Genomic DNA, 27,818 nt, shown 5'->3' on the forward strand with positions numbered 1-27,818 from the left:
GAGAGATTTCCTCTTGAAGTATAGGAACATAAGAAACACCCTACTTGGTTAGACCAATAGCCTATCTAACCGGTTAGTAGATGTTCAAGAGCAGCATAACAAAATGCTGTTTAAGGAGAGCGTGCAAGTCTGGCCGCTGTATTTTGTACTCTCCTCCCAAATCCATATTTGTCTTAGTGATGTCATAGGGCACATGCCTGCATGTCACTTTAGGGGCTGTTGTTTCTGAATTTGTCTAACCCCCTTTTGAACCTGCTGGTGTTCGGCTCCACAGCCCTTTGTGGCAGCAAGCTCCAGAGGTTCTCTGCGCACTGCATGAAGATACTCTTTCTTAATCAATTATAAACTGATCTCCTGCTAGTTTCATTGAATCCTCTCTAGTCCTGGTAATGTGGATTTGGTGAAAAATAGTCCACTGTCTTCAATATTTTGTAAACCTTGATTTTATCCCCTTCCACCTTCTCCCCTCTCATTTGAAGACCCTCCACCTTGTTAGTCTCTTCCTGTAGAGCAGCTGCTCCACACCTTGCTTGTCTGACATGCTTTTCTCTGTACTGTTAGGTTAAATGATCAAAGGCTAATCATGGTGAACACAAAGACCTAATGAGGGTCAGAGGAGCAATAACAGGCAAAGGAATCCCAGCAAGCTAATCAATGAAAATGAAGCCAAACTGCCTACTGCCTAGACCATGCAAAGGGAATGACCAGATCATTGTCCCTGGGGGGAACCCCACCAAAGTGATCAAGGGAAGAAATTCTTTCCCCTGAAATGTAATGCGAACTAAAGAGGTGTTTTCCTAAAGGCATGTGGGACTTCTTATGGTATGCGAGGGTAAGAAAATTGTATGAAAATTATTACGGGCTATTTGAAAGGGATTGTGAGATTGTGCAAGACGTACTGTGGGATGTCTAGAGAAAGGACCAAAAGTGGGGAAAGGGAGGGACCAAGGTGGATCAGAGAGGAATAAGACTGAGAAAACAGAGGAAAAATCGTATTAAAAGGGCCAGTCTGTAAATAACACCCCTCCCTTCCATCTCCCAAACTTCTGGTAGGCTCTCAGTCTCCCCCTGTTTCATTCACCTACCCTCACTTTATTCTAGTACGTAAGTGTATCCCATTCACACTTACCCTATGTACTTCATTTTTCTCTTCCTCACCACCGGCATTCCCCACCACCAATGTTCCCTTATTCCTTCAGCACCCTGGGGTCAGAAAGGTGTAAGAACCCAATTATATGGAGTATTTTTCAGGGAGGAACTTAGAAATAACTAAACAAGCATAGGATGTTAAAACAGGGCTGAATGAAGCTGGGGAGTTGGTGAGGAGGAGATTTTGTGGCTCAGCTGCTGTGTTGTGATGTGGAGTGCTCCAGGCCAGGCTCTGGTAATGGAGGAATGGTAATAAATTTTAGTGCTGGTCTCTTGATAAGGCTGTCTTGATGGAGGGTACATGGCAGAATAGAGTGCATCCCAAGCACTGGAGAAGGTAAGCAATTTATTGGTAATTGTGTCAAGGAGAAGGCAGACCCAAAGTATTTATGTGACTGCAGGGGACAAACCTGACTCTGAGTAGCTAAAGTAAAAGTCCCGTTGATTTCACTGAGAATTTTGCCTCTGCAAGAACTAAATAGTGAGGATTAAATATTTGCAATAGAATAGTGATAACAGAACAAGGATAAAACTGAAGTTACTAGGAACTACTTTTCTGAATATAGTCTAATGCAGCATCTAATTCTCTGGTTTCAGTTGGTTCGTTATTTTGCATAAGTGATGTGGCTTAGCTTCATTTTGTCTTACATAAATGTTTTCCTTCATTTAGCACAACATACTATACACTTTACCAGGAAGTAAAGCAGCCACATCTGCTCCACTATAAGCACAATCTATTTGAAGATAACTCAGTTTATGTTTACATTGTTAGGAAAAGTGGAGAAATATCTATGACTCGTGTCTCCCCAGCTTCAGAAACAGTATGTTCTTCACCCATAATAAAATTGTAGGGCTACATCTCAGAGAATAATTCCTCCAAGTCACAGAACCACTGTTAACTTTGCTGGTGTTCATACGTATCGGTGGAATTTGAACTGATTTCCCCAGAAATGCCTCAAATGGTATTTCAATGATGGAGAAGTGTTTGCAGCTTAATAGGTTCTGCAGGCCAAACTCTGCACACACCTGGGCTCTTTGTATTTGTTCATTCCATTCCCCAGCTCCATGCGGATAACCAACCCTTCCATCCACTCTGTTTCAAGGATTCATTTCAGTTTTTTCGGACTCTCCCCCATCTGGCATTCACTTGCCCTCCATTTTACCCATCTCCCCAACTAAGGATTTCTGTTCCCTACTATCTTGATGATGTTGCGTTAATCTCATTCAGTGTCTTCCACCTATATTTTTCCTCTTTAGCATGCATTGGGCTCCTTTACTCTTTCCTCTCGTAAGAAAATATGAGTGCTTGCAATATCTCCTTTCCTCTTTGTCCCAGATCTCCAACTGTCCTGTTCCTTCCCATTCCATGTTAATGCCTCTTTGCACAGCTTCAAAGGCCCAGCCTTCCTCTGCCCCAGAATACCCTTTTGTCTGTTATTAATTGTCGGGAATAAATAATTTAGTATGTTCATATCCTTGTGAATATACTAAGTCTATTGCAAATTAGAAGGCACAAGAGAAAGCCAAAAGTATTTTAATTATGGGTGCCATCAAATAATTGTTAGATGGCTAAACTGTTGCAGAGGTGCTTGAGGTGCCCTGCAAGTGGCTCGTTTTTTACCCATTGCAGCTTCTTGTTTTTTTTTTCTTTTTAAGGATTTCCTGTTAGAACACTTAGAATATTTTTGAATGAATGAGATGCACTGTTCAAGAGTTTTTCTGGTATATGCACAGGTATAGGTGGGCAGGCAAGAGAGACATGCCATTCAGTTGTATACATGAGTCACAGGACTGGAAAAAAAGACAGAGAAAAAAACAGACATGGGTTATGTGGCTATTCCTCAAGTCCAGCAATAAGATACTTTTCAGCATTTCATGTAATGGAGACATTCACGTGGAAAATTTTTTTCAGTAGAGTACATTCAACAGAACAGTGTAAGCATGTATATAAAGACTGCACATGACTGCAAACTACAAGACTGACTGTCCAATTAAAAAAAACCCACACTTGCCTCACTTCTTTTTTAATAGTGAGCCCAAAAAGATGACATTTAAGGACCAAATACTTCCATCAATAGCAGTGGTAGTATTCTACCAGTTCCACAGGGACTACACATCTTTAACCAAGTCAAGGACATAGCATATTTATCTCTGTAATATACTTTCATGCTACAAAGATGAAATATACATAAAAAGAAACAAACAAACAAAAGACAAAATAATTGTATCTTCTGTTGCACGATCTTTATTGGAAGTAGCTGTGGTCTTCTTTTATAGTTCATAGAGTTTGGTTCACTGATGGATTTGTATATTTTCATTTGAATATCTCTGAAAACTTATTGTGCATACTTAATAAATTAGCCTCATCACACACATTCAAATGTTACATTCAATCTACAGAAAATTTCAATCGATGTAAAAGTTGAACCCTGATGCAACTGAATTCAGCGAGATTTTTTTAAAGAGTCCAAGTTCTCACCAAAAGAAATGATTTTGCCATCAGCAACAGAGCATGCTGATGGGATCAAAAAATCCAGGCACTACTGAAAAAAAGTCAGTGGCAACGATCAGCCATTGCCAGACACTTACAGTGACTACAGCAGACTACACTCTCCAGGGGTGGATTCAGCATGTTTTCACAAATCTTTTTGTTTTGTTCTTTTAAATGATTCTTTTAATGCCATTTTAAGAAAATCAGCTTGAAAGAAATTAGTCTGAATTTCAAAAATGGTTAACATTAATATTTCATGTTATCAAGGGACAGTACTAGAAACTATGGCTCTAGCAGAAAAGAAGGGAAGACGTGAGATCATCATCTCTACAAATGAAGCCACGTGGTCCACAGTCATGTAGAGGTCAGTCAGCTTTGTAAGTTTTTTAGTGACAATTTCTAGAACACATTTTTGCTACTCATTCACGGAAAACTAAGAACATGACAAGTAAGTGAAGCTATGGAACATTCTTGCTACCAAAACAGGATGAAATAACTTAAGTTTTGAATTTTAGGAGCACTGGCAACTGTGCAGTCTAAGCTGGTTTAAGTTAAGCTGCCCCTTTATGCCATTCCTTTTCTTGTCCTTCCTGCTGGCATATGTGCATGGCTGTCAGGTGATTCAGACCAGTGAAGGGATCTGGCTAAATCATTCTTTTCCCTGCATTACTTTTCAACTGGATCAAGTTCCAGAACTGAGAGAAGAGTGGCAAAAGGGAGGGACTGCTTACAACAGGAATTTACATTAAACCATAGCCAGCACAGCCCTGGCTCTAGATTCCTTGGCACTGATTGCTGGTACCACTCTTTGGAATAGTATTCTGGGATCTGACTACCCCAGGTAAACTTGGCATAAAATTCCTCAAGTCGCTTCAACAATTTATGAGTATCTCTCCAGAGTTTCAATTCTCTGTCCCTGATTTAAGTACATTGGGGAAATATAACAACTGAAGGAAGGACTTTGCAGCCTTTGTAGAGGCACTGCAAACCCACTTATGCTAGAGTGATGGATTCTTACCCCAAAATATGCCTGTGTTCTTTTCCTCTCCTCAAAGTCCTCACCATTCTTGAGCTTCTCCTGGTCTTTGATCAGTGTTTTCAGGGATCATAGGTATCCCTCCAAAGCACTCCACAACCAGTTCAGCCATCTCTTCCTTCCCACAAGGTCTCCTCTGAATGCTAGAATGTACAGTCTGTCAGTTAAAAGATCTGTCAGGAAAAATGTGCTTTCATTACGTCCCCCTACGAAAAGTGTCCATTTTGCTGTTCACATTTTTGTCTTCTCTCCTTTGGAGACTCCAGGCTCTGCACCAGCGTGGGGAGAAAGGTTCCCCTTGACTGAAGCCGTTTTTATTGTTCATGGCAGCAGCTCTATTCTAGAGTCTACTGTGCCTTTTTACCCTTATACCCTGGATGTGTATGACACAATGGCAGATACGGTATACATGGAAGCATTTAATGATCCTCAGTTTTATAAAAGTAATCGTTATACAAATAAGCGCCTAAAATTTGCACACACATTGATTTTATGTATTAAGAGTAGTATATAAGCATATTAATACACTGAATTTTGAAATAGGTAGATAACCATAAATTAAAAGTCCATACGCACTTAGTGTTGAAGTAAAGCATATTTATGACAAAGGGAGGAATAAAATACTGTCAATAGCACTTTCTTCTGTAACCCTTTATAGCCCTTACATGACCCTCCTCCCTCACTGGATGCTTTAAAAGCTTGACTGTTGCAATGTCCTGTAAAGTGTTACTGCTTCAGTTCTGCAGATTGGGAAGTGAGTGAGTTAGAGGTGAAGTAGTTTACTGAAGGCTTACAAAGCAGGGAACAGACATGACACAAGGTCTCAAATTCTCACTCTAAACATTCAGTGATGCTTTCTAGAGACACATCTAGCTGTGACAGAAAATCTGGCTCCTGCTTGAGAGAAGCAGTAGGAAAAAAGCCTGCTTGAATGTTTAGATATCATGTGTGATTTTAGGAACAGCTTTTGTAGATAGTATGCAAATTTCAGCTGGTAGAAGACACTTCTGGTTTTGCCCCTGAGCAATGCTAGAGAGAAGAATCTGAAGTGTGCTTAATGTCCCCTGCTAAATGACAAATGTAAAGTCAGTTTGGATAGTATGTGATGATCTTTAAATTGGTTTTCATTTGTAATTTGTATTAGAATTTCAGCCCATATTAACAGATTTAAATTAATGAAGTTTTGCTAGTCTGCATTACCTTGTGTAACAAGTGGCGAGAGCAGGTTATTACAATAGAGTTAGGACACAATTTGTCAACCACTTGAAGTGGGATGAATCTAAATTTATCACTGCTGCACCATGAATAGAAGATAAAGAAAGATGTACACATACAAACATTTTCTTTAGTACTTCCTGAAAGGAGTTCTGTGCTTTTGATGTGCCTTGTTCTGATTTTATGCACTAAATACAATGGTACAGACAACAGTTCCCTCCTGCTGCCTGGATAAAGTTGTGTTAGAACAGATGGCTCAAAAAACTTTTACAAAGAGTTGAATGTAGGTAATATGTTTACACGCACATGGAGTTCTTGATCTGTTTTCTTGCAGTGGTACCTATAGTAATTTCTGCAATAAGGATCTGTCTGTTCATCTCTAAATTGGACAATATCTTACAGAGAGAGAAGGTTTTAAGAAGTTGGACAAAAATTTCAGAAGGGCCAAACCAACCTTGGAATTAAAGTCCCATTTTCAAAAGCGACTTAGTGGCCTAAATCCTACTGCTGTGCAGTAAGATGCAGACTCCAAAGGCACAGAAGCTTAACTTTCAGCTTCTATTAATTTCATAACCATACTGACCATATTCCTCTACTCAGTTCTTACTGATCTAGGTGATCCATAATGGAGCCCCTGTGCAAAAGATCACAGTTGGTAATGTTGATAATAAAATGAAAATCCCTGAAGCCCATTATCATTCCTCTGAACTATTTTGCTCTCCAAACGCACAGACATATTAATTTGCCTTGATTTTGTTTTGTACATGCCATATGAATAGCTTTGAATGGCTTCTTCCAAGGAGTGTCTTCATTCACCTCTTTTCAGTTTTCAGTTATCAAGGGTCAGGTTCTGCTCTCTTTGTTACATTGAAGCTGTTTATATTCCTCTGTGTTGAGGAAGGGTTGGCTTCTATGACCAGCCGTAAACAGTTAGTCCAACTATTTGACCAGAATTTAACAAAGTTGGAGGTTGAATTAAATTCTCCAGACTTTCTAAATAAAGGAGCAGCAGGGCTGATTCTGGAGAACACAATTTAACACAATTTAGCACACATCTTGATAAAACCAAATGTCATTCTATTCAATGGGTGCATACAGTGATTGCTTGGAGGACTTAAGGGTCTCAGCTTTGCCCTAAGTAGTAAGTTTGAGCACACTTTATGGGTAGCTAGTGGACAATACAAAGACAATTAGAAACATGATTTTATTATTTTTTTATAACTCCTGACAACAAAGTGCAAGTAATATTCTGAATAAGCCTTTGGCAAATATTATTCTTTATCCCTAATATGACTTCTAAAAGATTTTATTTATTTCATTTATAGAAATGTAAATGCTAATGCACTGACAACCACACTTTTCCTGTTCTGTTAGAAATTTCGTATATCTTCACACTGCAGGCTAGCTTCCTGTGTTTTACAGAGTGTTTGCCTCTGTCATGCATTACTGATTTGATACACAATGCCACTCACTTCTCTTCAGTCTATACAGGCCACCATGTCCCCGGTTATTTTAACAGTACTACATTAAGTGCAAATAACAAGGCCAACTTTTAAGTTGCAATAACTGAATGGAGTTATAACCAGAAAATACAAAATGTAGTATCCCTGTAGCTATTTGTCTGTTATTTATGCTCAGTGTACCAAGTCCACAAATGTACAACAGTATCATTAGCTGCAGAATCATTAGCACCATGTATTACATATTTTTTTACGCATACATTGTTTTCCTGTTTGTTTTAATACCAGAGCCATTACCAACTACAATTCTCATTCAGATGATCTCAGCAATAGGTGGCATCATCAGTCCATGTCATAGTCAACTCACGCAGGAAGACTGGCAGAAATATTCCTGATGCTGGGTCAAAATATTAACTACTACATAACATATTTTAAAATAGATACTAACAAATGAATTAGTCATTTAAAACATTCAGCCAGACCTATGCAACATAAAGAAAGTGAGGTTTACTTAGCTTATGTGAAAATTTTTGTAAAAGCAAATGCATTCAGAAGCCATTTTACATGAAAATCTCACCAAATCAATGTCAAAATTCAAATGTCTATTTTTAACGTTTTTCTTCCAGTCACACAATTGTGCTGGCAAAGAGTAAACACATTTACCTGACATGAGTTATCCCACTGGAATAATTTGTTCAAATAGTTTAGCACATTTCAAGGGCTGCAGGCTTAGGTCAAAAGCATGGAAAATTTCCAGCATCAGAAACAAAAGAAACATGTTCATGGAATCAAAAATGGGAAATGTTTTATCGTTTCAAGTAAACAGAGACACACCTAGTCCTGTGTAAGATGGAGATCTGAGTCTAAAAACTCTTTTTTTAGACAGTGCCCAAGCCTCAGGAGAGATTCACCTTGTCAAGTTCCCTGCAATTCTGCTTGCCCAGTTGTCAAAGTTCAAGACTTGGTGGGAATACAGTTTTCTCTGGCTCATGTGCCAAGGTCCCCATTCTGCAGAGTGAAACATAGGATGCAGGCGATAAGGGGGAATGGGATGATAAATACTGTAGTTGTTGTCCCATCATAATACTGAGATTTAACGGAGGAACAAACATGGCTCAGGGAAGCAGAAAGCATTCCTGGGTTCTGTGGCCTAATTGTTTATTTACTTTCTGTGGTCATCTGAGGCAATGATTTATGATTGCTTTTGCCTACGAAAGAATTACTATTGAGGCAATGAAGCCCTTGGATGTTAAAAGCAGTGAGTCAGAAGAAAGAAATTATCAAATACCAGAACACTGAATAGACTGAAGTGTAAAATGAATGTTTCCACCTCCTCTCTTAGCAAAAGTCCAAACTGCATCAAGTATCCCATGCTCCTGAAGTTGAAATGAGAAGTAAAAAAGAAGTATCTATGGAAAATACGAAAACAGAGCTCGCAAGTCAGCATTTCATGGCCTTGAGCGTATTTACGTAGTCAGGAAATGTCCATATTTGATCTACAGTCTGGAAGTCATGCTGGTTTGATTGGTTTGAGTGTTAGCTTCCCAACCACATCTGATCTTTTTTATCCTCTTCCTAAAATATGGGAGGAGCAGTATGCATTTACACAGCAGAACTACAATAGGAAGAAAAACTGCTACCATAAATGAAGGTGGTGTATACCAGATAAATTGGTTAACATCAACCCACTTATTCCAAGCAAACACCAGTGCGTGAACAGTGCATAGCAGCAGAGCTAAATATCCCATCTTGCTCTGAAAAAAGAAGGAAAATACCAAGCTATTTATTTTTTCCAACTTGGCAACAGAAGTAGTCTGTTAAGCAAATATGGAAATCAGGAAGGGCCTCAACCAACACACTTAAGTCAAAAAAAGGAGACCATTGGCTTTGAACTAAAATTTAAGAACTGTAATTCAAGAATCTAACTGCAACCCTCTGTGCCACCTTAAGAGAAAACAGATGAGGCACGTTTTTCAACTATTGCTGTGATACTTAGCTAATACACAGAAGAGATCATGGATTACAGGCTATTCTTGAAAAAGGGTCAGTTCTCAATATCTCAATTTATAGACGTCATCTGTATTCTAAATTACTTATTTCTGTGATAAATTATTATGAGTCCAAAAGCAGATTTATAAATGGCTTAAGTGATTGTTTGCAAAGAAACACTTTAAGGTCAGAAAACTCTAGTAAGTGCAGTACTATGACAAAAGCAATGGCACAGCTACAGGAAACTGAAGACTTTCATTCCACTTACAGCGATAAATGTGGCTTAGGATGTCTACGAAATTCAGGAGTAAAGAAAATTTTGTGCTTGACTTAACTAGTAATTTTGAGTTTCTTGTTCCAGATCAATTTTGATATTGTTAGAAAAATGGAATTAGTCACCAGTGAAGTCAAACACTGCCCTTCCAAGTGCTAAATCTACCGAATCTCACTTTCAAGTATAAAGGTTATTTGTTGATAAAACTAATCCAATATATTAGTATTACTCTTCTGAGTTACTTCACGATGCTTATTCTGAAACCAATCATGCACTAAACCTGTCCACACAGATTTTCTGTAGAGCTAAAAACTTTTCTTACAAATGATGCACTTCATAGGGTAGAATGTAGGAATAGATACATTTCAGATCTACTTTTCCAATTCAGATCAGATTGTCAAATGCCAGGTACTTAGTAGGTCACTGAATTTTCAGATTTTGGTGTTCATGGACCTAATTCAACACTTGGGTCTTTGACCTAAGAACACGTCCTGAAGAGACAACTGTTGCTGATCATGAAGTCAGAGGAGCAAAAAAGTGGTTTGGAGCCGTCTTTCTTCCCAGTTCATACCCTGAACCTGACAGCCTTTTCTCCTGACAAAATAACAAATGAAATGAATGTTTCTTGCAAAGCGATTAACAAAGAGTACGGAACAAACTTTCAGATTGGTTTCGCTAACTCCTCTGTGTTTGATATTTCTAACTCCTAATGGTCTTAGTTGGTAACACACAGTCCTACAAATGAGGACTAATGACATGCAATAGTGACATTTATGCGTACCTGAATGTAGTGGAACTCTCTCCAGGTCAAAGAGTGACTGACAGACGGGATTGATGTTATTGCCAACAAGGCCAGCAAAGCAAGCCCTAGAATTCCTAGACACACATAAATCTCCATTCTCCAGACGTCGTGTTCAATCCAGGCATTTTCTTTTTTTTGTTTGACCTGCCAAAAGAACACCGTATTTAAAACGACAGACTGGCACACTTAGCCGTTTGTGTGAAATACAGCTATTTTCACCACAATATTCGGGAAATAAGCCAAGAAACACAGTATTTTTGTTTGTTTGAATGTGTCTGAATGTAACTGCTATTTACTGCTGATGACAAAGTCTCCACTAGTATCTGCAGGCAAAGGTGGGCTGTGAGTGAGAATAATTTAGAATTCATCAGCGTCCTGGCCCAGGAGAGGCTGGTTCGGAGGCCTGTTAGCCTGCCTTCACAGCAGGAGAAATCTTATTCTTTGACAAAAAAAAATCCATCTATGGCTAAATACCATATCTGGGAGATCATAACAACAGGAAATCTATTAACAACACTATTTTAGGGAGCTAATTCAGCAGGCATTCTTAATGATGGTATCCTGCCAGGACAGCTGTTTAACTCTGGTACATTCAGCTGTATTGAACATGATGGTTGTTATGGATGAAAAGGCTGTGATTTTAATAAACTGATGTCAAAGCCTCTCCTATTTATGACTACTTGCAACAGCCCTTTGATGCTGCTAGTGATCACCATGGCATAATGATGCCCCAAATACAATAATTTCTTCATCTTGAGGACTGGACTCTCAAAGAAATTTCTGGTAATCTACTCAAGTCAGATTACTGGTAAAGATGATTTCAGGGTTTTCAACAGGTAGTTCAGCTGTTTACAGAATTCTTAAGAAGATGCTAACATCATACTGTGTTTTTAATAAAACTCTAGATTAGACTTTGAGGGTAATAAAAATGTACATTTGCAGTCTATACCTTATATTGGAATATTCCCTGTACTGCAATACTCATGGTACCCATGGTGATATGCAAGTATTAAGAACTTTCTACTCACAGAGGATCTTAGAGAGATTTGCAAGCCAATTATTGCCCATGACTTGGTAGCGTGATTGAAATTCCATCTTTTAACAAGTCAGTGTGCATCAGCCCAATTGTGGAGCCATCAGTATTCACAAATTTAGTTTGTGGCAAATACAGATTACAGTGATTTAGCTCAGCCCTCCTTCATCACTGGCTAATTCACTTTACAAAGAAGATGTCTAAAAATGGTGTGTGCTCAGTTTTTTGTAGATAGTTAGATTCCACTGGTGCGGAGAAGATTAATCCACACTAAATGAACAGTGAGCGAAAGACTTAAATGTTCCCATGAGGCAGGTATAATTATGTGCATTTTACAGACATAAAAAATCCCAAATGAAGAAAATGACTTATTTAATACACACTGGCACAGCTGTGATGACTCTTGACTGTCTGTTACATGCTTTAACAACTAGGTCCCGCTCCTTCCCTTAACAGTGCTCTGTGGGGATCTGTTTCAAAATTAAACAAAGGCAATGAAAATGGCTTCCCCCTCAATCCACATTTGCCTGAATGACCAGAACAAGGTTTTTCTGAATACAGGAAGGTTGGCATTTGTGTGCCCATCATACCTGCTGGAATGCCCAGTTCAGCAGCTTGTATCTGTATGATCTTCTCATTGGATAGCATAGGCTATAGCAGGCGTGCATTGCAGCGAAGAAGAAACTGAGAAGTCCAAACTGCTTTCTCGATAACATCCATCTATCCAACCACCGGGGAAACCTTTTATACTTGGTGCCAAAGTACAGCTGGAAACCAGCAGCTAATATTCCTGGTAAATATACTAGGGCTAAAAGGGTAATTGAAACCACTGGTAAAACTTTGTTTATGACAAGGATTGGAATTTTATAGGAAACATTTTCCTTTCTGGTTATGAAAGGATATATGACATCTCTCACAGAAGTGTAAATAAACGTTAATAATGAGATCACAGATGCTATCTTCATTGGTAAGTGCCACTTGGGGAACAGATCCTGCTTGCAGTGTTGTTCTGAAGAGTGTTCAAACTCACCAAAATGGTGTGCTTGATGTAAATTAAAAAGTGCAGCTGCTTCTGGTGGGTTGGTGACTTGCATAGCCACATTCTGGAAATGACAGAAAGGAAACACTAAGTGAGTTCAAGAGAAGATCAAAAACTTCAGTAACGACAGTATTTGCCATCGTGGCTTTTATACCATACTGCACTGAAACCATATACAAAACATACACACTATTAAACACAAGGTAGCTTGAAAATATAATGTTTCAAACAGCATAGTCAGTAGTTGAGCAAGGCACTTTCAGCATAGATTTCTCATTACTCATTCATTATCTGTGGTAATTTCAAAATAAATTTTAATTCCAGGAAGTTAACTACACCATAAGGGAAGATGGATTACATTATATGAAGCATCATTACAGCTTCTTATGATATGAGCTACAGAATTCAAGTGTCAAATTTCAGCTACAGACTTCATGATGCGCCCAAATACTATGCAAAATAACAGAATCTGGTGTTGAGGCAATAAACTATTTCATTCAGTCACTGCTATTTTAATGGCATTTAACTGGGGGAATAAGGATCTAAGTAGAAATGTTTGGGATCCAGTGTATTAGATCAGCTGCACATGTGTCAACTCCAGCATCAAGTCCCATGGTCTTCTTCCTTTCCTTCACAAATGTAATAGTGTCCTCTTAACTTTTATGAAACCTTATGAAACTGAGTCACTTCGGTTTAAAAAGATGACTATTCTGCTGCCAAGTAGGCATGGCTTGATTCTAGTCTTACAGATCTTGGCAGAATTATCACAGACTTTAGAAGGAGCTAAACTAGTACAAAATTTTAGTGTAACATTATAAACTATTCCACACTGAGATAATATATTTAAACATTGTCCCATAGTTATAGTTCATGCAATAGGTACATGATCAGTACACTTACAAAATGAAAATACATGTACCAACAGCAGGACATTGCACTTGAGCTGTCCAGGGGTGGAGAACTGCGAACTGACAACATCAGGTAATAAACATGTAAGTCCTTTAATGTTCCAGTGAAATATAAAGTAAGACTGAACTAATGCTGCAATGGCTCAGCTTTAGAATGGCTAATGCGGCAGATGTCCAGACCTCCAGAAAGCAAAATGGCACTGTCCGTTTTGAGGAAGGCAAACACTAGTAGTTTGAAAGTTGTAAGTCAGCATTCTGTTAGCATATGGGAGATCTTCCTATCTCAGCAATATTATCTGGCTTTATTCTTAAGACTCAAATATTGCATTGAAGCTGATTAAGGGGTCAATTCAAACAAGGCATTACTCGTAAATAATGCAAGGGTAAGTGGGTGCAAGTCTTGTGTTTGTCTTCAATGATACCTAGGTGTTTTGTTTTGTTTTAATGGAGAGATAAAAAATGTACACTGCTCTCTTGCTGTAAAATCCTAAATGGAGACAAGGTATCCTGTTTCCCACCACGTGTGACTGACTTGCCTACAGTGCCTCACAGTAAAATTAAAGCGCATGGTCTTCTTTAGGATTTTTTAGCTGAGTAGCTAATACATGTTTATCTGATGATAAAAACATCTTTGAAATAGTGAAGGTGTAGCCTAAGTAACCTATTCTCTAATCTGTGAAGAAAAGTAGAGTGTAGTCTATGCATTGTAGAATCAGAAGTTGGTATAAATTACACCGAGATTCGCTTCTGAACCCAATTTCACCTAGAGATACCTGTTTCTTGAAGAGATAGTCTGTAAAGCCTAATTTAGTATTTCACAACCTGTGAGACAGTTCATGTTACAATAGAAAGTTGTGGCTTGAACTTCTGTGCATCAGCAGTCACAGAGGCAAATGCTGTTGGAGAGGATTTTTTTTTTTGACTTTTTTGTGTGATGAGCAAAACTCATTAAAAGCCATATGGCAATTATGAAGACTTCTCGGAAATTTTTTTTTTATATTCCTGTATAAAAACCCCAAATTATTTCTACAGAGCCTTGCTCATCTGGTAGAATGCAACTAACAACTAACCTCATGTATTTTTTAGCATGGGCTGTGATTAAATTGAATGAGATGCTCCTTATCTTTTTATCTCTTCGTGTCAATATTGTGACAAGACTGTAGAAGTACTGATGATATGCCAGTGTGATGGGAACACAGTGCTTCTGGACAAAATCAAACAAAAGATTGCAGTATTCTGTGTGATATATGAGCTGCTTTTCTACAGAAACATTACCAAGTTGCTAAGGTTTCCTGTATTTCTTCTCGGCATGATGGTCTGACCTGCATTTTGATCAATGGCGTAATTATCACCTTCCCTCTTCTCCATGGCGGAAACTCCCTGCAAAACAAACACAGGATGTAAAACAGGTTTTGAAATGCCCTACTGGAACTTTGAGGCCCATTTTCCCTCAAAATGTTTTCTTCCCTCTTCTCCGCCCATTTGCTGGAGAATGTACAATAATCTAGGGAAAGGAAAGCCTGTCCTCTGAGCAGAGAACAGAAAAGCTCAGCTTGTTTTTTAAGTAAAGCAGAGACTGAGAGAGGATATGAATCAACAGAACAAAATCACCGATGAAAAATAATATTTAAGCTAAATGCCTGTGTGGAATGAATGCATTAATTCAGGCGGAAAGTTTTTAAATTACAGCAAATAAGTTTGAAACAGCTTAACAAATAACATGTAAAATGTTAAGTTCCTGAGACTTGCTGATGCAAGCAACCCATGCAAATGTGTTGTTCCTAATATTTTTTAGGTTTTGAGATTTAGGTTTTAGGATTGGTCTACCTGACACTCACTCTGTGGCTTTAGAGGTGTATTCTCCCTTTGCCAGGAAACTCCAGCTGCAGCTTCACTAATGCTGTTCCAAGGCACATTGGCAACACCCATCAACCACAAGTACCACCAGAAATGGTTCTAAACTATTAAGCATTACAAGAAAAACAGAAAACAGGAAAAAAAGAGGAGGACAGGCACTGGCACCACACCACTGGAAGCTCAGGGTGACACACCACCATGACTTTCTGTGGCTATCTTTGAGACAGTGACTAGGTAGCTCCTCCACGTACCTTCCCACTGAACAGCTGAATTACTAGATATGAAACTGTTTTGCTAACTACTCATTCTTTTATATCTGTAAACCTTTTGGAAAATTGTACAGACAAATCCGACTTTGACAGTTGTCCTTCTTTCTACTGTCTGGTTCCTTCAGTGGATGAGTCCTACAGTCTTGTAATGTCTGCTACGAGGGTTTGCTTTCTGCCAGACCACCAGACTCCTGAGGCCAAAGTGTTCTTTTCCCAAGTATTTCTCTTTGGATTTTTCCCTCCTGCTAGCAAGCTCTCCCTTTGGGCATAACCTTTCAGCCAAGTGTTGCAGAGTAGGGTCAACAAGAGCTTCTGTCTGAAGGTCAGGCTGTTAACCCTTTCCTACACCAGCTAATGGATGGTTTGTATATCCTGCACACAAGAAAGCTTGAGCTAATGAAGGTACATTGCTGTTTTCCCCCCCTATTCCTCGGGCTGGTCCTAGTGACTTTATCACAAGTTTAGGGGTATGAGATATTTTCATAAAACCTCAGCTCCTGCAGTCCCATGATTACTTAAGAATTTCTACTTCTGTGTGTTTTAGTTTACTGTATTTCTAGATGTTAAAATGGAAAATAGTTTACAAACAGAACTCAGCATAATGTAGTTACCTGGAAAAAAACTACAACAAATAAAGTGAACTCCAGATCTATTTTTAAAAGAACTCAAGAGCATGCAGGGCAGTCACACTGTTTTTGAGGCCTACCCTCTGATTTTTAAAGCTCGATGTGGAAAAAAAAAGGACATAAACATATATTCTGACTTTTTACTCTTTTATGTAATGAGAATGACTTCTTAAAATTGTTAAAACAGCTTGTGGCTCAGATCTTTGTTGCTTTTAATTTTTTTTTCTGTGCTGATCTCCATTGAGCTTTCAACTGTTAATATCACGAGTCTACATGAGCTTACACAGTGATCCCAGCCACTTCATAACTCACCTCTTCTGGCTACCACACTATCTTGGGGGTCCAAAAGCATATTTATTTCAGCTTGGGAAGCTCTGTCTGGAAGAGCTTGACTTACCTGATTCTTATGCTGCTATCACTCTTCATTTAGAAAATTAAGAAATGAAGAGACCAGTAACAGCTTTTAGCTAAAGGTCTGTATTGATGAGGAGGCAGTAAACGATACCACGATGTGAAAAAAAAATCCATGAGCTATAATGCCAGCTGCTGATCCTAAAAGCCTGTTTATCAGTTCTTTTGGGAAACAATGGTTAATACAATGTTAAATACAGTGTTAATGGTTTGTGCAGCAGAAGACAAAACGGAAAGAAAAAGGAAAGCGTGTGTGAATGAATGCATATGCTTATCCATGGAAATATGGGTTACAGCTATGTGACACCATGCAAGGAAACATAGATGCCAAACCATAATAGTCCACTTGGCTTCTGATACCAGTTAACACAAAACTATTTCTTGGGTATGCCCAATAACAAAGAACAGCAATAGTCTTGGAAAACCCTCAACACAAGACACTCGTATTCCATTATTCGCTGTCTTATGAATTGCCAGCGAGGAGCCATCTACAGCACGTGTCTTTTTGGAACACACCTGAAGAAAACCGTCTAGGAGTCCTGTGAGAGACAGAAACCAATCAGTGATGGCCCCATCTAAGTCACAGCTGTCATGGAAGGCAACAGTTGTCGCAAGGTCCATCCCCGGTGCGCCCCCCTCCTGCTCTGGGAGGCAGCTGTGAACGGGGACGGAGGGTGTCCGGCTGCCGACAGCCGAGCTTCCAGCGCTGTGAGAACGCGACTGCGTTTTGTACCGAGAACGGGCTCGCTATAACGCCCGCTATAACGCTGATCCAACAGGGATCCACACGGCGCGGACGCTACCCGGAGAAACCATCACCCAGAGTCAGCGAGCGGTTCTCGGGGGTGAGGGGTTTCAGGGCTGGCTGCACGGAGGAAAAGAAGAGGCTGAAATCAACCGGCTCAGCTGACGGCGACGGGGCGATGGACGGGGCACGGGGCAGGGACCACGTCCCTCTCCCTCGGCGCCGCCGGAAAGCGACAGCGCGCAGCGGCTCCCCGGGGTGAGCGGCTGCCCCCCGCCGCACCGAGCCGTCCGGTGGCGGGACGCGGCCAGGAACTTTCCCCGCTCTTCAGGAATTCCGCTCAGCTCCGCGGAAAAACCTCACAAACCCCCGGGGGGCTGCGGCCGGGGAGCGTCGCTCGGCCTTCCTCCGCGGACAGAGCGCGCCCGGGGCGGACCGCGGCAGGGCCGGGTGGGCTGCCAGCCCGGCGCCCGGCCGCTGCCCGGGGGAGCCCCGCCGCCGTGGGACCCGTCCCGTCCCGCCCCGTCCCGTCCCGCCGGCGGCCGCGGGGCGGGCGGGGCCCCGCGCCGGAACCCAGCCGCAACCCGGCCACGCGGGCGCGCGCGTTCGCCTCCCCGGCGGCTCCGCCAGCGGCCGCCGCCCCCCCGCCGCGCCGGGGCTCACCCACCTCGGCCCGCCGCCGGCGCAGCCCCTTCCTCCCGCCGGAGGCCGGAGACCCCGCCGAGGGGGCGGCGGCAGCGGAGGCCCGGCTCCGCTCCCTCAGCGGGGGGGCGGGCAGCCCCCGCCGGCGGCCGTGCGGGCGGCGGTGCCCAGCCGCGGCGCGGCTCTGTCGGGGAAGGCGGTCTGAGGTCCGCGGCGGAGCGCCGGCCGGGCTCTGAAGAGGGGAGCGTGGGGGGGGCCCGGCCGCAGCCTCCACCTCCCCTCCCGGCCCCGCCTCCCGCGCCCATCCCGCTCCCCTCCGCGCCGGCGGGGTGTGAGCCGGAGTCCCGGCCCCCGTCCCGACCCGCGGCCCCGTCTCGGGGTCTCCCCTCCGGCACCGCCCGGGGCCGCGGTGCCTGGCCCGGCCGCCCCAAGAAGCTGTGGCCTCGGCCGGACAAATGGCACGTTCACCTGCGCCCTGCCCGCCCCGCAGGAGGAGGAGGAGGAGGAAGCGCTGCCTCCCCGGGCGCCCCTCGCCTCCCGCTGCCGGGGCGCGCCGGGGGCTGCCGGAGCGGGCTGTCCCCGCCCCGCCGGCTGCCCGCTGCCTGCACCCCGCACGCCCCTGCCCGGGAGACCGCCCCCTCGCCTGTCAGCCCGTTCTCCCTTCCCCACTGCCGCTTCCAAACCTCACGGCCCAGCGGCTCGCTGTGTTAGACCCTGCCTCTAACACGAGCAGTCCTCGCTTCAAAAAATGTAATTTTTTTTCCAAATACCGTGATCTCGCACCGTTTTTCTGTGCTGGCGATTCTGAAAAGGCAGTAGTGTCCCGAAAGTTTAGTCACGCAGTAGTGTGAACTGGCATCATCTTGTGAAAGCTCTGTTTTAGTGGGTATGTTGAAATTTAGCGGCTTACTGACATTGCAGAAAACACAGGCAATCTGTCTCAAAAAAGTTTTCGTTTCTTCACGCAGAGCTCATTGCACCTTCCTCGGGGTGTCTTCACAGAAATAGTGCCAAGTTCCATCTTTTTTTTTATATATCTTGGGAACATACTTTTTCTCGTTTTCGGTAGATGGACATAGACTCCCTCCAGCTGAATGCCAGCTCTGGCAGAAAAGAGGAGACTGCATCAAAAGAGATAGAACATAGAATAATTGATTCTCCTGCGTTAAAGCAAAACTGTAACTTCTAATTTTTCTTTATAGTTGCCTTCATTAGAATATTTGTCTGTGATTTGCATGAAGGCTATTTTCTATGTGCTTTCTATTAGTTACTTTTTTGAAAGGGATGCTAACTTTTGTATGCCCTTGCTTTGTGGAAGTGCCGTTTCATTTTCTTTTCTACTCCTTTTCGGTGCTGTCAGTTTGGGTTTTCCCCTCCGTTCCCAGTACGTGGCATCCATCGGGGGATGCCTGGCAGTGGGAGCTCACAGGATGAGGCTGCCTGCGGCAAGGGGTACCGGGCCGCACCTACCCACCACGGAGAAGAGAATTCCCAGCCCAAAGGGCTGAAAGCGTCCTCTTGTTCCAAGTAGACTCCATGGTAAAGCTCTCCTCAGCAGTCGCTGGTGTAAGCCAGTGTGATGGGGACTACGTTTATAGACCAAAAGGTAGCTCAAGATGCTGAGAGATTTCAGCACCTGGATATCCTATCGTAAGGATAGGATGTACTTAAGACACCCTCAAGATATACTCAGCCTTTTCATAAAACACGTAAGAGCTAAGCTCCTGCATAAGCATTCTCAGAAGATGAGACGAAAAGCCAGCCAAGGCGAACCTGGCTGTTAAACACGTACCTAGTGAGCTGCTCTGCGCAGGCGCTCCGAGGTACCTCTGGCCAGGTAATCCTCTCTCTAGTCTCTGCATCCTGAGCACTGTCAGTTGCCTGTCTGTGAACAAAAATGGAAGCTCATTTTACGTAGGTGCTGACAAGGTAGAAATAGATTCAAATGCTAGGGAAAACTCTCCTTTAGGAAAACTTAGCTACCCTAAGGCATGACTTCCAGGTTGTTCAAAGTACCCCTTGTATTAGAGTGGTTACTGGAAAGCAGACTGCATGGCAATACTCCTGCAGACTGTTACACCCAGATGGTGCCTCTGCATGCTGACAGCTTTGAACTGATGTTTATGCAAAGTGCTATGCAAGAAGTATGAGACTTAAGGTAGGAAACACCACAGCAATCAGGAGTTGATTCAAAATGAGATAATTTCTCTTGGCACATGCAGAATGGGGATGATCTCACTGACAAAAATGCGAAGCTGTGCAGATCCAGCTAGCTCCAAACGTTCAGAAGAGTGTCAGCATTCTTTAACTGTTGGGTGAGTTGGGTGAGAAAGAGTAATACTTCTGTGGCTGCTGAAGTGTGACAGAGTATTTTCCAGAGATGAAAGACACTCTAGTCACTCTGTCTAAGGCTGTCTGTGTTTTAGTCCTGCTTCATTCTGGACAGAGTCTGTGTGTGATGTTGACAAAAGATGTGAGGGAATGGTAGATTGCATTTTCTGGAGGAAAAAAAATTATTGCATCATTGACAAGATTGCCTGACAGTGCTTTAATCTTGTAGAACATTTTCACCACAGTTTGTACAGGGAGAAGTCTGTGGTCAGGGCGATTTGCCTGCTTCTGCAATTGCTCTTTGGACTAGAAGCTCTGAGAACAACTTGCCAAATGGTTGGAAAAGTTGTGCAGCCTTCCAGTAACACACAGGCCTACATATAATCATACTAACACTTAGTCTCACTTGGAACTTGTTGAGTAAGCTAAATGTAACTATTACTGTCAGCAAGATGACTCTAGCATGCCCTTGGGTGACTCAGAAATTATGCTACATAGGGGGAAGCAGTGTGGAAGGGTGGAAGCCATTCCCTGTAATTTAAACAAGTGCAAATGGGCTTGGTTCAGCTGTTGAAACAATGGCTGGGTTTCCGGGATGGCGCTGGAGGGGATTCAGCACGGGCTTGCCAAGGTGGTGAAGGGCTTACAGCACGTGCTCCCTGAGGAGACACATGGAGGAGCTTGGCGTGGTTAGTCTGGTGACAAGCAGACTAAGGGGTGATGTAGTAGGAAGCGTCAGCTGCTTGAAGGGGAGGTACAAAGGTGATGAAGCCCTTGGTAGTGCCAGGGAGTGTGAGAAAGTCAGCGATGACAAGGTGCAGCTCAAAGGTTCATACTGGATATTAGGAAAAAATTCTTCACTGTGAGGGTTATGTAAATCCAGAGGGATGGTGGAATCATAGAAATAGTAAAAAATTTGCCATACAGAGTGATGGATGACTTCACAGAATCACTGGATTATTGAGGTTGGAGGGGAACTGTGGAGATCATCTAGCCCACCCCCGTCCACTCCCCTGGCCCAAAGCAGTGTTAACAGAGCAGGTTGCTCAGGGCATTGTCCTCTTGGGTTTTTAATATCTCTAAGGACTGAGGCTCCACAACCTCTCTGGGCAACTTATTCCAGTATTTGATCACTGTCACAGTAAATTATTTTTTTCTTTAATCTTATGTTTAAATGGAGTTTCTAATTTTTAAATCGAATTTCCTGTATTTCAGTTTGTGCCCATTGCTTCTTGTCATTTCTTTGGGTTCCTCTACGAAGAATCTGGCTCCATCTTCTTTACTCCCCTTCCTCCCTCAGGTGTTTATTGTTAAGAGCCTCCCTGAGCCTGCTCATCTCCAGGCTGAATAGTCCCAGCTCTCTCAGCCTCTCCTTGTAGCAGAAATGCTCCGGTCCCTTAATCATCTTTGTAGTGACCTGCACTGAAGTAGCTGCAGTACATCTGTGTCTTGCTTGCATGAGGGAGCTCAGAACTGAACACAGCGCTGCAGATGGCTCTCAAAGTTGCTGAGAAAAAGGGAAGGATCACCTGCCTCAACCAGCTTGCAGTGTTCTTCGTAATGCAGCCTAGGACTTGACCTGGTATTGGCAGAGGTCTTCCTCTGGGTGGGACAGTGGACACAAAATTCAACTGCATTAATGTTTTTGGCCATGAAGATGTGTGAGATGCCACAAAGAAGACTATTGCTCAAAATTCAAAACCACAGCAATCTGCAAAAAGGAATATTAAAAAAACCTGCATTACAAAGAACCATGTATGAACCTGGAAAATGATGAAATAATTCATTTTGAAATGCAGTCAAGTCTAACCTGATTTTGAAAATTGCAACGTAAAAAACTGCAGTGTTGGCTCCTAAATAGGACGGAGCTGAGTTGGGAATGGAAGTGATAAGTGCCCTCTGTTCATATTGTGAGTGGGAGCTGCAGATGCACCTGGCAGGGAATGCTTGTTCCTTGTGGGCTAAGGCCATCTGAGAACAGGGACACGAGACAACATATGTGGTTTACTGTCATTTAATAAACTGCTTTATCCAAGGGAATATGATAGAAAGAGATCAGATAAGCAGGCAACTGCTGTATCCCCTGATGAATGAATGTGAGGTAAAGGACCAGCTGTTTTTAGTGAGTAACATTGTTGAAGTCAAACAAATTTCTTACTTGGCCTGGATTTATCACACAAATTCTGGTTCAAAGAAGTGGCTCTCAGACTACTTGAAATACTTGAATTCCTCTGGAGGATTTAAGTCATCAGTGCCAAGTTACGGGAAGCTGAGGATAAGAAATGCAGTGAAAAAACCCAGAGGCTCAAAACTGTTGGAGAGTGCTGTTCCACCCAGTCCAACACATGTAAGAAACAAAATTATGTACTGCTTCTCTTGAATTATGAAAAATCAATAGAGCTGCATGACACCCAAATAATTTTTAACAGTGATACTTTTAGACACTGTTTAAAGTACAAGTAAAGACCACATGACTACTTCAGTTAAAGTTCAATTAAATGAGTTGAAAACCAACTCAAAGTAGAGGAGAACAGCAGTATTTTATTTTCTCATTCCTTGTAAAAGAAATTACATTCTGGATGTCAAGTATATAATTTATAGACAAGTACAGAAAGCACTTCCACTCCTAGTTTGTTGAACTAACACCTTGCACAGAAATCCTTTCTGATAATTCATGTAATTTCTTGGAAGTAACACAGAAGAATTTGTCTGATATACAAAAATAAAATTTGATTGAATCAGGCATAGTGATATTCTTTGTGTGTAATCACAAGTAATGTTTGCCTTTCTAAGTGTGTTTGTCACTTTTACTTACATAACATCTAAGATTGTACCGTTATCCCTTGAAGCAGTTATGATACTTCTCTGATTGTGTTGTTTGATGATTTCATGATTTTACTGCACACGTCACTGGAGTATAGAGCTGGCAGCCCTAAAATACTTATAATAATGAAACCAGTGATAGCAAAATTAACAGTAATTTATATACAGATTAAAAAAAAAGCTGTAGTACTTCGAGACTGTAAAATGTAAAGGATACGGGGGAAGGAGTGGACCCACGGGTGCGGGTTACTGAGCAAGGCCAGAATATTTGGCATGCAGGTAGGCATTGATCCACCCCAGTTCACGAGTTCTTTTACATTTCTGCCTCTTCTTTTTTTTCTACAGAAAATAATTTTGCTTAAATCTGATTATATAGTAGCGAATAGTGGTGGTATATTTTCTGCTGAGATGTATATGGGGTTTTCTTACCTCTAATTGTTAAAAAAGATTTTTTTTTTACAGTATTTCTACAAGAGTTATTTGAGATTAAGATGCTTTGGAGCATACCTTGTGAAAAACATTTAGCGTGGTTTATTGCCCATAACTAAGGCTCTTTGACAGATTTTGTTGTTTAGCAAAGGCATTCTAATGTCATTATATTTTCCACTGAAGACTTATGAAGGCATGTGGTGAGACCACAAAACTGTCAAAATGTTACAGGATCTCTCCCACAACCACGTCCTTTCCCAGGCCTTCTACCTCAGGAATTTCTGAGAAAACCTTTCTGCTTCCGATACCATATTTTAAAACCCTTACAGTGTGTAGGGGATTTTTTGACACTATATCTAGCATTTATATCATTTTTTTTGTCCTATTACCATAGTGCCTACAAACCATAGTCCCTAGTGTTAGATGCTATGCAAAGGTGAAACACAAATACTGACACTTTCTCTGCAGGCTACAACGTAGGTTTCACATCTGAAACAATAGGATAGGGGTGATGCAAGCACGTAGGGAAGAAGCAGAGCTGAACACAACTTTGGGAACGTAGCGAGACGATGATGGTTAGCATGTCAGGCTGTGGTGATAACTCTCCAGTGTGATGACAGCAGTTCCAACTGCTGGATGCCACTGTAGTAACAACAGCTTCCTAATTTTGAAGAGGGATTTGAAGGAAGGCAAGAAATTCCTTTGTCAGAACTTGTAAGTCGTTTCTTGGTTACCACGATGTCTTGCAGATGTGAGCAGATGTGAGAAATTTTAAAATGCTATGTTAAGGGTACTGAGGTACTTAAAAAAACCCCAGGTTGATCAGACAGTTGTTACAAATTTGATACAATCTAAATAAATGTTGAACAGAACCTGCCAATACATTTGGAATTACTTAAATAATTTAATAATTATGAACAATTTAAATAATACCATAATTAATTTAAATAAAGCAATAAATACTTCAAAGTTGTCTGCCATCAGATTTTGGGCAATTTTTTTTATGTGGAACTACTACATTAATACATTGGCTGGTAAGGGAATTGTTGCTCACATGCAAAGACTGACAACACAGTTACACATATGTCTTCAATATGGAAATAATTGTGCTAATTAGAGCTTGTTAAGTTGGATACTTTACAAGATTTGGAATTATTTTTCAACAACTGAAGTGCTAATATTGATATTTCATACCAATTGTAAATTCTTAGAGCAAGAGTATTTTTAAATCCAGACAGTTTTATTACTTACGAAGAAAAAGATATTTTATCCAAAACTACATACTGGAATTCTAGCTCAATATTCTGATTGTTCAAAAATACTATCCATGGTCAAAATTAAAATGTTCCTGTCATCCAGAAGCACTAGTTATGCTCTCTCACTACATACTACAAACAACAGTAGATAGCTGAAGTTAATTGTGGGCAATAGTCCAAGAGCTGACATCTTTGTTCAGACCTTTTGCTGCTGCCTGGTCTACTCTAGAAGCAGAGCAGGGACTCAAGGAAGAGCTGGAGCGGTAAATCAGGCAGGACTGGAACAGAGACAGGGAGCTCAGGCAGAGCAAGAATAGCAAGCTCTAGCATGCTGCAGGCTCCAGAGAAAAACTGTAAGCTTCCATCTGTAAGCTTGGCAGGAGGCACAAAAACTGGGGTGAGTGGTTGATACAGCAGATGGTTGTGCTACCATTCAGAGTCACTTCAGCAGGCTGGAGAAATGGGCCAACAGGAACCTCATGAACAAAGTCCTGCACCTGGGAAGAAGTAAACCCATATGCCAGTACAGGCTGGTGGCCAGCCAGCTAGAAAGAAGCTTGGCAAAAAGGCCTTGGAGGTCTTGGTGGACACCAAATGAACATGAACACCCTTGCAATAAAGAAGACCAACAGTCACCTGGGCTGCAGTAAGCAGAGCATCGCCATTGGGTTGAGGAAGCTTACCCTTCTCCTCTGCTTGGCTCTCCACATCTAGTGCTGTGTACAGTTCTGGGCTCTCCAGTACGAGTGAGACATGGCTGTAGTTGAATATGTCCAGCGAGGGTGACAAAGATGATTAAAGGGTTGGAGCATGTGACATAAGAGAAGATGGACTGCTTAGCCTGGAGAAGCAAAGGCATGGGACATTTTATTTATGTGTATAAATACCTGATGGGAGGGAGTGAAGAACAGCCAGACTTTTCTCAGTGACAGGACAAGAGGCAATGGGCACAAACAGAAATACAGGGCATTCCATTTAAACAGTAGAAAAATAATCCTGATTGGCTGTGATTGAGAAGGTGCATTGGTTGTGAAAAGACTGAAATCAAACTCCGCAGCAATATGTGACCCGAATGACTATGGATGGTTTCAGGAACTGGACTCGAGAGTGCACTAGCTTGAATATGGAGATTGAATGTTGGGCACAAGAATTTGATGAGAATTTTAAATCCATATCATAGGAAGTGTATTCAGAAATCTGCGTTCAGGTAATCTTTTGTTTGGTTATTGCCCATACTTCAAGTCTAGAGTAGAAGTTTGGTTTTCTGCTATTTTGCTACTCTATTTGGCAGACTTGTTTTACTAGAGCTGTTGACCTTATGTGACTTAGCATTAATGACCCTCTGAGAACTCTGTCTCTGCCAAATCTACTTGAGATCTCAGTGAAAATGGAAGCAGGGAGAGCGCAGTGAAAGCAAAGACAGATGTTGACATGGATTTAATCATTGCAGGCTAACAAATGAAAGCTTGGCAATACCTTCACAAAGAGATGAGTCAAGCCAGAAGATCTTTATACTACTTAGACAGTAGAAAAATTACGTATGTCTCATTTCCTATATCTGTTTTCAGAAACTATCAGAAGATGAATCAGTATAGAGAAACTCATTCTGAGCATTCATAAAGAGCAGCAAAGATAAGGAAACAAGTTTTTCTTAAAATGATTTATTATTATAGTTCCCTGACTGTCAATATGGATCTGTAACAATCCTGGCTTTGGCATAAACAACAACATGATTTTTTTTTTCCTTCCTAATCTGCATCAGCTGACAACATTGCCCTGATTTCCTTAGTCAACAGTTCATGGAAAAATAGAGCTTTCAAAGACAGGAATGCTCCTGAATGTTATTAGGTGATCTACAAGGGGTTGAGTGCTGTTTTTCATCCTTTACTCTCACTTAAGTGATCCCTTATGTTTATGAGCATTTTCTTCGTATTGCCTCAAACAACTGTCTGGAGCTTTGTGAATTCCATTCTGCAGGGCGTTGATCTAACTTTTAGATACTGTGGTGCTTTGCATCCCTAAGAAACCTAAAAGTAGGCTGATATGCTTAAGGATGCCTTAGCATCTTTGAGGAACTTGCCTAAATGACTGCTATAGAAGTATTTAATGAATATTCTTCAACAAACTGGTTTGTTAAACCATAAACCTCTTTGTTTGTAAGAAGATACTCCTTTTGACTGACTCATGACTCAAAGGTTCAGTCCTGCCTACAGCCGCCTCTTGTAAATTTAGCGCTTTCAGCAAAACAGAAATCCTGACAACCCATCCTAATGTACACTCCCAAAACACAATTTAGAAGTGAAAGTTAGAACAAAATACTTTCAAAAGCTGTAATTTAGTATTCTTTGTGTATTATAGTCTAGAGTGTTACTTAACTTTTTGGACTCACAAAGGCTATTTTACATGGACAGAAATTGGAAATCTTGATTTTCTTCACTTATCTTGACTCTCTTGTTTAAAAATAACTGAAAAATATGTGTTTCTATGTTATCTAAAAATCACTGGTATAAATATCGTTGAAGGGATTAATTACATTTCAGTAAAGGTGCTGGCAACGTAACAAAAATAAATTACAGAATATTGTCCAATTTTTGTTTTATTCATACTGAGCTCTGCCTTACTATTACTGCTTTGGTCATGAAGAAAAAACCCCAAATGCTGCCTTTGTATGTTTTTGCACAGCTAATTTTTATAAAACGTGCGTAGTTATTCGTAATTCTAGAAAAAACCCCCAAGTCAGTCTTTTTTATAATGCCTTTGAAAGGAAGAGACGTGCAACATATTTCACAGATCAGTAGAGCAAAGTAAAATTGTGATGAAATAAATTCTTTTGGTAAAACATTAATTTCAAATACAAGTTTACACAGAACATTCAGATGTTGCAAGGATTTTCTTAAACAAGTCAAATATTATAGCAGTACTAAACAAGTATACATACAATTATAATGAAAAAAAGGGTAGAAATTATATAAGATAAAAAGAAATACAGTTTCCTCATACAAGTCTTTCTTCCTGCTCTAAAATGTAGTTCTA

At 41.3% G+C, this 27,818-nt stretch overlaps 1 protein-coding gene across 2 annotated transcripts; it reads right to left on the reverse strand.

The window, feature by feature from the left end:
* Window positions 1-5,099: 5,099 nt before the first annotated feature.
* Window positions 5,100-18,054, reverse strand: STEAP1 (STEAP family member 1). 2 transcript variants are annotated; one of them, XM_075417475.1, is made up of 5 exons: window positions 17,972-18,054; window positions 14,672-14,776; window positions 12,040-12,552; window positions 10,396-10,560; window positions 5,100-9,105 (listed from the first exon to the last, which is right to left on the reverse strand). In XM_075417475.1, exons 2-5 carry the CDS (start codon window positions 14,762-14,764, stop codon window positions 8,848-8,850), a joined length of 1,029 nt encoding a protein of 342 aa, XP_075273590.1. In that variant the 5' UTR covers window positions 14,765-14,776; window positions 17,972-18,054; the 3' UTR covers window positions 5,100-8,847. The 2 variants fall into 2 exon arrangements, with proteins under 2 accessions (XP_075273590.1, XP_075273591.1); XM_075417476.1 differs by lacking the exon at window positions 17,972-18,054 and adding an exon at window positions 17,163-17,305.
* Between the last annotated feature and the right edge of the window lie 9,764 nt (window positions 18,055-27,818).

Source organism: Opisthocomus hoazin, chromosome 4, assembly GCF_030867145.1.
Source record: "Opisthocomus hoazin isolate bOpiHoa1 chromosome 4, bOpiHoa1.hap1, whole genome shotgun sequence".
Lineage (NCBI taxonomy): Eukaryota > Metazoa > Chordata > Aves > Opisthocomiformes > Opisthocomidae > Opisthocomus > Opisthocomus hoazin.